At 47.0% G+C, this 10,250-nt stretch overlaps 2 protein-coding genes across 2 annotated transcripts; one reads left to right on the top strand and one right to left on the bottom strand.

Annotated features, from left to right (window-relative positions):
- Positions 1 to 726: 726 nt before the first annotated feature.
- NEPRO (nucleolus and neural progenitor protein) lies at positions 727 to 6,210 on the top strand. The gene is made up of 8 exons (XM_025895321.2): positions 727 to 882; positions 1,486 to 1,562; positions 1,670 to 1,801; positions 2,149 to 2,226; positions 3,096 to 3,457; positions 4,153 to 4,214; positions 4,611 to 4,861; positions 5,323 to 6,210. The coding sequence occupies exons 2-8, from the start codon at positions 1,516 to 1,518 to the stop codon at positions 5,717 to 5,719; spliced, it is 1,329 nt and encodes a 442-aa protein (XP_025751106.1). The 5' UTR covers positions 727 to 882; positions 1,486 to 1,515; the 3' UTR covers positions 5,720 to 6,210.
- Positions 6,211 to 6,713: 503 nt separating this feature from the next.
- TAF13 (TATA-box binding protein associated factor 13) lies at positions 6,714 to 9,064 on the bottom strand. Its single transcript, XM_018074710.3, has 4 exons — positions 9,001 to 9,064; positions 8,808 to 8,886; positions 8,200 to 8,297; positions 6,714 to 7,356 (listed from the first exon to the last, which is right to left on the bottom strand). The coding sequence occupies exons 1-4, from the start codon at positions 9,025 to 9,027 to the stop codon at positions 7,186 to 7,188; spliced, it is 375 nt and encodes a 124-aa protein (XP_017930199.2). The 5' UTR covers positions 9,028 to 9,064; the 3' UTR covers positions 6,714 to 7,185.
- Between the last annotated feature and the right edge of the window lie 1,186 nt (positions 9,065 to 10,250).

Below are 10,250 nucleotides of genomic sequence, written 5' to 3'. Positions count from 1 at the left end.
CATTATGTCCAGCCTAAGCCTCCCCTCACACAGCTTAAGACTGTGTCCTCTCATCCGGATAGGAATTGCTACTGGTGTGAAGCCGATCTCCCAGATTTTTTTGCACTTTAAGGGGTGTGTGTGTCACATGGGAGGGCGCAGTTGCAGGGCCCGTGACTGGGGTCACCCCTGGGCTCTCGGGCATCACGGAGGAGCTCAGCGGCTGCTGCGCTGGCTACCAACAGCCCCAGCTCCCGAGGCTGACACTGAAGAATTGCGAGGTTTGGAAAGTGTGAGTAACACTCATAATTTACATTTATTCCTCTTCTCGCTTACGACACTTGGCGAACGCAGCGCACCACCGCCAGGCCCCGGGCTCTGCCTCGCCCCCGCGGCGTGACTTGGTCCGGCCCGCGGCCCTCCCCCGGCCCGGCCGGGATGGTCCCGCCCAGGCCGCGCGCGGCGGGAACATGGCGGCGCCCAGGCGACGTACGCTGTTGCCTGACCGCGGATGTGCCGTGCAGCGGCTGGACGCGCCGTGCGAACCGGCTGACGTGCCCCTGGCCCACGAAGCAGCGCCACGGTGGCGCTGCGGCCCCGTGAACACCCCGCAGGTCCGCCTGTGCCGAGAGGGCTGGGGGCGTTTGAAGCGCTGGCGGCGGTCGGGCGGGGCCGGGCGTGGGGGCCGGGGTCGCGGGGGTCCGGGTGACGGCGGGCGCTGCAGACCGTGTCCGGCTCCCCCCGCAGTGGACGGCCTGTCGTGTGGCGCGGCGGTTGTGACACGCGCCGGGCAGGCGGCTGTCGGGGCCCGGCCTGGCCGCCGAGGGACGCGTCGTGCGCGCCCTGCTCTACGCGTTCCACAGCAGGCTGCTCCGGCACCGCCCCTACCTCGCCCTGCAGCAGGTGAGCGACCGCTCTGTGCAGCCAGTGCCATTTCCGCTTTTCCACGAATACGTGGTGTCTTGTGCTCACGCTGAGACTTGAAGGAGCTACAGTTACATACCTTTGAATGCTGGAGTAATACAGAGGCTTTGTTCTCAATTAATTGTAATAGTGGGAGGGGGGGAAGAATAGTCCTAAGCTGCTCTATTAGGTACTTTCTGGTTTAGCATGAAAAGTAAACTTCTTACCGATTTTCCAGGAAAGGGATTGTCAGTACCTTCAAATAATTGTTTTGAAACAGAGCAGGAATGGTGCTTACCTTCTTGATTTGTTCATGTGTTTTCGTTCTTGACAGCCAATACCAAAGGTAATTGTATACAGCAGGGGAAACCATGCAGCACCAATTAACCATGACCTACTGCAGTCCTTCTCTTAATTCCTTTTTTACAGTAGAGTGATAAAGGGGAGATGTAGGAATATCCCAGAACATTTCATAACACAAACCTGCTGTTTGTGCTGCTAAACTGGTAAAGGGAAGGTGTTGTTTAACATAGTGATGATTCTTAGACCAAGGCACTGCCAGTCTCTCAAAATACCAGTCAAAAGAGTTTTCTTTTTTTCTAGGTAGAACAATGTTTGAAGCGCCTATGGAAAATGAATTTGGTGGGCTGCCTTGAAACTCTGGTAGAACTGATTCCTAAGTAAGTGTCATGATTCTATGTTTTATACTATCCATTAACTCAATCTGCAGAGCTAAAGGAGGGGGCTGCTAGATCGTAACCATCTTCTCATCCTTGTATCAACGTAGGAAAGATACATCTGAAGCCCATGCAGAGTGCTTGGTTCCCAGCCAGCCCATGCTGGAAACAGTGGCTCTGAAGGTACTGGGAGGCTGCAAGCTCATACTGCGTCTATTGGACTGTTGCAGTAAAACTTTTCTGTATCCTTTTTTCATCATAAAAATATTCTTACAATTCACTAGTAGCACCTCATGACATTCAAACCTAGGTCTGCTGGAGGCTCTGTATTGCTAATGGACTCAACTGTGCAATTCATATGTGCATCTTGAAGCTTGTTTCATAGCCAAACACCTTATTTTCAAGTTATTAAGTAGGAACCTCAGGCTGTTGGCTGGCTGCTGTTCTGGCCTTGAGCAATTCAAAATTTGGGTACTCATCTCCCAAATTATTACAGGGTATCGCCTTGCGAATTGCCTCTAGTTGGTGTGTTCAGCAAGTCTCATTACATGCTGTTTACTTTTTTATCCTTAACTGCTGTAATCTTCAGCTTGTCCGTTAAACATCTCTGCTCAAAGGAATTCATACTTCTGAACACGGTGGCTTTGGGGCTGTTGAGCCGGCTATGGTTTGTGTGTTCAAAGTTGTTGTTTGTTGTCTGTCTGTCTGTCTGTTTGATGTGCCTGTCAGGGGTAAGGGCTTGTAATTAGGCCTTGCTGCTAAGTGAGCTTTATTCAGTTGGGAGGAGGAGGAGAGGGTGTCCCTCCATTCTTTTGGACTTGATTGTAGCACCCGAAGAGTTGTACAACTGGAGAGAGACTTCTTACATGCTGTTATGGAAGGCTTTGTTCTTGGCTCATAGCAAACTTTATGTAGCACTAATGAAATCACAGTGTTAGTGCCAGCCTGACACAAACACTGACACCTGGTACTCTGTGCAGCAAGCAAGTCCTGCCTCCTGAAATGGAAAGGCTGGGATAAACATGTTCTATAACACTGCTGAGTTTTGCAGGGAAATTGGTCTTCTGGTCTCTCTCAGTACAGGAAAATAACATCATTGTGTAGAAGAACTCAGTAAAATGTTCTTTGGCACAAGAAATCTGTCTCTCCAGGAAACATAGAGCAGGCAATTGTATGGCATCAGCCTGAGTTGGTACAGGGTGCTTTTGGGGGAATACCTCATGGCAAATGATTTGGATGTGACCCGAGAACCTGATGAGTCCCAGGTGTGGCACTCTGCAAAACTCTAGGGAAGCAGAGGGGCTCCTGATTGGGAATTTACTAGTCAAGTCACTCCTACATTCTGATCCTTAACGGTTCCTTAAGGCTCAGACTTAAGGAAAGCAGGGTGATGGAGTGTAAAAAGCTAAGCTTGCACTGGGGGAAACCAGGGAAAGGGCAGCTTGGAATCTCTTCTGTTTGAGATTAAGGTAGCTGTTCAGTGGGCATAAAGTTTTCTTAGAGAGGACTCCATACCTTTGTCTTTTCTCTCTTCAGGATTCAGTACAGGTGTGTATTGCAGACCCTCATGTCCTTGTATGATGTCTTGTCAACAACACTTCAGCTGGTATCTGAGACCCAACAGATGCCTTATATCAAGGGGTTTACCTTCCCTTCTGATATCAGTAACTTCCTTGGAATTAACCTATCTTCTGAGGTGAAGAAGCAAAAGGCTAAAATGCTTACAACAAAAAAATCTACCAGCTGGTTGAAGAAGCTCTTCCCAACAATGGCAGAGGCAGTATCAGAGGTTGGAAAAAAGAGAAATTTTGTAACCTGTACAAGTGGTGTGACAAACCATAGCATCCTGTGCCCCATGGATATCGGAGAGACAGTTCTGGTGCCCAGAGCCAGCAGAGGTAAAGCCTTGTGCCACAGTGCAAATAGTTTCTGACATCTCAGAGACTGACCACAGCTTCTGTCCAACAGAGCCAAGCACTTTTACCACAGAGTGTGGTTCTAGTACAAGCTCCCCTCTCCTGTCCTTGGGAGAAGAGAATGCTGAATGTACCTTGCCTTTATAAAGCTGTGGATAATGTCAGCATTGTGATTTTTTTGGAGGGTTTGTTTTAAAGAGGATACAGCCTGGAGAGAAGCAGATAATGAATGCAGTATCCAAGTCCTGAAAATAGTTATTTTTACTTTCCTCCTTCTGCATAGATAAGGATAGTGAGAAGCTAAGAACACTGTCTGCAGTCCATACAAGAGCAGGCAAGGCTATAAGTACAGGATGCAGGTATTCTATGCTTGCTGGTTCTGGTCTGTGCCCAAGACTTTCTCTGTACTCAGGGCTATGGCCAGTGACTGCAGGCATCCAGGTGTTTGTGTGAAGCTTTTACCCATTAAGTTCTTTGCAGCCATCTGTAAATCTCTGCATCCTCTTCATCCCTTGCCAGCTGCAATGCAAGATGAGTGTAGTCCCCTTGAGCTGCCTGGAAATACTGATTACAGGTGTGAACCTGCTGAGAGCTCAGCATGGCAAAGCACTGCAGCATCTCTGTGCAAAGACGTAAAACTATCTCAACATTGTAATGGGAAATCTCTCTCTCTGTAGGGAAGCACCTGGGGATTGATGTGAAGAGCTTGCTTAAGCCATCCAGACATCCAGCACAAGAGGTCTGTAGGGTATCTTTTTACACATTATTTTTCAATTTTACAGACCCTAACACAATATTCCTGATTGAAAGTGTCCCCTTTCCCTGCCTTATTTTTGCTTGTCTGACAACCCTAGTTAGTGTGGAAGCTTTGCACAGAAAATGGCTACTCATTTCTGCTTAGGAATTTGAGCATTTCTTGGTTTGTCAGGTGACTGACCAGATAGCTCAGTATTAGACAAGAATACAAATTCTAATTATCTTCTTTTTGTATTCCACAAAACAAGAGTGCTCTTTCTCTTTCTTCTTGGGAAATAAGGAATGTTCTCACAAAATCTTCAGTATTCTGCTCCCCTCCACCAGAAAGGACCAGGCACATCATCTTTTTAAAAGACTAATATTTCTGTTATTGTTTCAGGGTATAAACATGGCATCAACACCTTTTAAAGCAAAGTTGGCACCACCTTCCTCTCGTGTAGCAAAGTCACAGCATACTGAATCTCTTGTACAGATGGTCCAAACAGCTGCATCATTTGGGGAGCTGTCAGAGGCACTCAGAAAAGCTATTCTGTGGTGCAAAAACAATAAATTCAAATCAGAAGCTTATTTTCTGCGTAACAAGTTGTTGAAAAGCAACCGGCTGCACCACGTGGAAGCTCAAGGATGCAGGTAGTTTTTGCATGGGTGTGGGATTTCTGGATGTAATTTTAATTTCTGGATGACATTTTAATATGTATATTGCTACAGTATAGTGAAACACAGTGGTCTAAGCCATTCTTTTTAAACTCGGGATCACTAGTTCAGGTTACTGGATGCTCTGACATGAGCATTCTGTTTAGCATCAGTCACTTGTGAAAGGATCTAAAAGGCTAACAAATGCACAAATACATAACAAATGCAACTTAAAAAATCTGCATGTTTAATGGTAACAGTTGTATGATGCAAGAGTTGTCTTTCTTCAGACTGCCCTGGGTACTACCATAGTAGTGCTATATAGAAGGTGCTGTTATGTTTCCTTGGTATGACAAGGAAAATGATAAAGGCTAATAACCAAACCTCTCCAAACCCCAAATGAAGTAACACTTCAGTATCTGATAAAGTTATGTTTTGTGCACCTTCCTCCTTTTAAGCTTGAAGAAAAAACTGCGCTGTGTCAAAACATCTGTCCGTAAATACCTCCTGTACGGGTCCCAACACACACGCTGGCCAAGGCGGTACCTCGGGGCGTGGCTCTGTCCAAGGAGGATCAAATCATCTGCACGCTTGAAGGGAGCTCTGAAAACTGTTCAGCAAAAGCCTTGTGAACTTTCTGGGGTCTGTGAGACAAGTGCATCACTCATCCTCCCCACCTACCAGGATGGACCTCTGAGTCAAGAACAACGTTCTGATGCTGATACAGCCCATGTCAGACTAAGCACAGCAGGGACCCCTAAGCAGCTGCTGCTTGAAGGAAGCCCCGGCCCTGCGTGGAAAGAATCTACTGAGAACATGGATATTGATTCTATTTTTGCAGCAATAGGTGTCTGACCCTGGATTGAAGGAAGTAATTTCAATTATTTTATTTTTTTTTAAAGTAAAACCATCTGAACTCTAATTCTGTCTCAGTAACTCAAATCCTGGATTCTGCTAAGAAAGTAGCAACCATTTTTTTGTTTTTGCAAAACAGCTTTTTTTAATGGGTGTTTTTTCATATTTTAAGGGTGTTCCAAACAGCTGAATAGTCTTCATCCTTTTACCTGGCCTTGTCCAGGAGCAGCAACTTTGTTACCCTCACTCAGTGACTCTTCTGTATTGCTCGACCACATGTTAAGTGCTGCTGTCAAATCCACAGTGCAGTTAGTTACCATCCACAGCAGAAGCCTGCAGCTGTCACTTACTGCTGCTTAGAACAAAAGACTTGTAGACACTTTTCCAAGTCATACACCCTTCTTTCTGTGCTGCTTATAGAGGGGACAGCCTTGACATGCAGTAGTATTGCTGTTTTAGCATTTGTTGCTTTTGTCCTGAAATGAGGAGTTAGCTGAACCTACTGCTTTTCCAGAAATAGGGGAAAGCACAGTCTGGCCTGCAACAGTAAACTCCTGACTGATGAACATGTTTCTCGCTGTCCCAAAATCTTTTTAATATAAGGGCAATTTTTGTCTGCTTGGCAATGTAAGGTACAGGTATTCCATAGTGTTAGAACAAGCAATGGGCATAGTAGTTTCTGCCAGGCTTTTGCTTGTAAGTAATTCCCATGAGCAGGATCACCAGGAAACATTAAGGAAAAAAATTCTCAGAACAAAGAACAGGAATCTGGTTTGGTAGAGAGCACCTGCTTAACAGGGGTAAGGAAAGGCTGTAAGTGGAAGTAAATCAGGAATGGGCTAAGTTCAATTTCTTAGGCTTAAGAGTGGTAGAAAATAAAAGAGCTGTGCCCACCAGGACAAAAATTAAAATAACCTTCCTATCCTGTTAAGTGTAAAAACCCCTCTATTGTGCATCTTGTGTGAATCGATCAATGTAAGTTTAGTTATGAACAGTAGGCACAAACTTAAAATGTTTTATTCAAAGAGCATATACAGAGCAAAAAGCAGAACTTTTAGAGTAGTTTGGGCTTGAAGCCTGTGTCCAGCTAACCAAGATCCATTTTCTGGGTTTCCTCTCACAGGAGTACCCAGTGATAACTGAAATAGCTGTAGAGAATCATGTATCATCAGCCATCTAGCCATCTGATACAACACAGGCCTACTTCAAACAGACTTCCTGCCATTACAGGAATTTTTCATTTCCTAAAATGGTATAAAAATACCCAAGTATACCACATACAATCAGATAACATTTCAGCTGCTTGAATAGTTCTCAGAAAAGGCTGGGAGTGAGGGCAGACATCCCAGCAGTGACCTTCATCCTGATTAACCCCTCCAAACAACACACACGATCTTCCTTCTTACTGGGCAGCTGCCGTTACTTGGGCAGCCCAAATGAAGCCCCAGTGCAGCTTGTGCACAGAATCAAGATCCATAGTTTGCTTCATCGAAGGCCTTTCTGGCTCGTTTCAGTTCTTCATTCATAGTAAGGAGGTCTTTAACCCTGGCAAACTTCCGGGGGTCCTTGCGAATTAGAAAGACAATGTCCTCGACCTGTACACGGCCCTGCCGCCCGATCGACATGGCCTTGTGAGTCTGTCAGAGGGGAGAAAAGGAAAGTCAACAGGGTTCCTTTGCCACTTTTTTAAATTCTCAATTCCACTTTATTTCCTGTAATTTTGTAACAAGGTAAGCAATTGCAGGACCTGGGCACCATCATCCTAGTCACAACAGAACTTCCCAGTAAACCATGGACTTACTGTTGCTCTGCTGTCCCCAGCTCCCTGTCACCTACACCTACACACAGCGGTATATATACATCACATAATGGTATCAAAACTAAAGCTAGATTACAAGTATGATGCCCAGCATGCAAAAAGCCTGAAGATCAGGCACAACTTGGAAGCAATGTGAGCTAACCCTATCAGAGGACAATGTAGGGTGTTTTGATAAGGAAAGGCAAGGGCAGCCTTTCAAAAGAAAGGGAAATGCTTGGATACTTTAAAGAGTATCCAAATACCTGGTAGAGTAATGGCTTCAGGCCCCAGAATGCATTTCTTTTGCAGCAGAGCTACATTCCCATCCACGTAAAGACACTGGGTCAACACAAAAAGTTGACAGATTTTCAAAGCTGAGCCTTGTCTTCTGTCAGCTGCACATACAGTGATGCCACAGTGACCCCCAAAGTCAGATGTGAATTTCCTCTCCTACAATACTAATTTAACCCCTACTTAAGGACTTCAGTTTTCTAAATCCACGTGGAACAAGATGCATGAATTTTGCCCTTCTCTTGGAAAAGCAAAATCCAAGTTTAGCTTTCTCCTACTAGCGCCATGACTTTGGGGCCCGGGATAATGCAGTATTTGAGTCAGAGGTATTATTTAGAAGACTAAAGTCCTTGTGAGGATGTTTTGACCATGCTGTCTAGAGCTGACTTACCATTTCTGTGATAAACTCTATTACCAGGTCCTCAAGAATGTCCACGGATTCTGTGTAAGGGTTCTGGTCGTCCCCGAATCCATACATCATGCATCTTACTGCACAAAGAAACACTCAGTGTGAGGCTCCTTTCATCCATTCAGTAGTGTCAGCAGCACACATCTAGTTAGAGTTCACCAGCCTGTACATTCCTGCTCCAGGGTGGTGCAGGAATGTAACTCTTGTCTGTTAGGCAGGGCAATACTTGAGCAAACATACAGGAAATAAACAGAAACCAACGAAAGCCAGGTGCTGTACAGGCAGAAAAGCACATCTGATGACAAGCTCTTTAAATACTCAGCCTGCAAAGCCCTACACACTGACTTACAGCACAGCCGACTTTGGGCACAGCTCGGTTCAGAGGATGCACCAGCAGTATTTTTGGGGGGGTCTGTCTACATGACAGCTTTCTGCACTTGCAGCCAGGGCACAGAATGAGAGCCGCTGTTTTGCTAAGGAAAAGTGAGTTTAGGAACTCCATAGCTATCTGCTCAGAGTTTCAGCTGAATGACCCGTCCTGGCTAGGCTGGGCTGGTCTGGTCTGGGCTGTCCGGCCCAGCTCGACTCACGCTCTTTGGAGAACAGCCTCTTCCTCCTGCCCTGCCCGCCGTCCAGGCCCCCGCCGGCGTCCTCCGCGTCCTCTTCGAACTGCACGGGCACAGCGGGGAGAGGCCGCGGTCAGCGCCCGCCGGGACCCGGCCCCTTCCCGCTGCTGGCATGGGATGGGGACCACCGGGAACTGCAGCCCCTCCCGCCACTCACCGGCACGTCCTCCTCCTCATCGGCCATGGCGGTCCGGGCTGCGCGGAAGGGATTCCTGTTCCTCTCTCCCCATTGCCCGCCCCCGCCCTCGCCGAGCCCGCCGAGCTGTGGAGGGGCGGGCACGGGGCGGTGCTGCCGGCTGGGCGGGAGCTGGTGGGAGTCGTGGCACCAAGGATTTAGTGGGAGAGATCTGATGACCCTCCCCATACCTGTAGTCGACACATTATTGGATTGTCAGATCAGGATATCGTGGTCTGAAAGTGAGCTCGGGAGGTGTCTGGTCCATTCCCCTGCTTGAAAGGAACATCAGCCATGATGTTAAAAAGGTCTCCCAGTCTGCCTGCTGGTTCGCAGGGGCTTTGCCTTCCCTTGAGAAAAACGCACTTGCCCACGTTCATAGAATCATAGAATGTTAAGGGGTTGGAAGGGACCTTAAAGATCATCTTGTTCCAACACCACTGCCATGGGCAGGAACACCTCCCAGCAACAATGCCCCATCCAACCTGACCTTGATCATCACCAGGGTTGAGGCATCCACAATCTCCCTAGGCAACCTGTTCCAGTGTCTCACCACTCTCACAATAAAGAATTTCTTCCTAATATCTATCCTAAGTTTCTTCTCTTTCAATTTGTACCCATTACTCCTCATCCTGTCACTACAGTTCCTGACAGAGAGTCCCTCTCCGGCTTTCCTGTAGGCCTCCTTCAGGGGGGCCCTCACAATCTCCTCTTCTCCAGGCTGAACAGCTCCAACTTCCTCAGCTTGTCTTGGTAGGGGAGGTGCTCCAGTCCTGTTGAATTTCATAAGTTTGCTGTCAGCCCTTTCCTCCAGCTCTCCCAAGTTCCTCTAAATGGCAGCCCTGCCCCTGAGTGTATCAACTGTTCCCCCCAGTTTGGTGCCATGTGTTGTTTGATAATGCATCTGCTCCAGATTACTCGTAAAGATATTCACCTGGACACATTCCAGAATAGATCATTGCAGTGTTCCATTTGTAACTGCTGAGCAACTGGAGTATGACCCACTGACTTTAATGCTCTGAGCCCAATTATTCCACTAGTTTGTTAATAATTGAGTAGTGCACCTGTCCAGACTGTAATGTTCTAATTTTGGACATTGTTGAAAAATACTGCCTTTGTAGTGCCAGTGTTATAGTGACAGACTAGATCAGACACAGACAGCAGAGAAAGAAAAAGGAGAAATTACTGCTGAAAGACCAGGGAAGATGCACAAGGTGGAATCCTTTTCCATA

Source organism: Manacus vitellinus, unplaced genomic scaffold (genome assembly GCF_001715985.3).
Source record: "Manacus vitellinus isolate BGI_N305 unplaced genomic scaffold, ASM171598v3 scaffold_28_pilon, whole genome shotgun sequence".
Lineage (NCBI taxonomy): Eukaryota > Metazoa > Chordata > Aves > Passeriformes > Pipridae > Manacus > Manacus vitellinus.
Note: the sequence above shows the minus strand (reverse complement) of the source record. Positions and strands in the feature narration are given on the sequence as shown.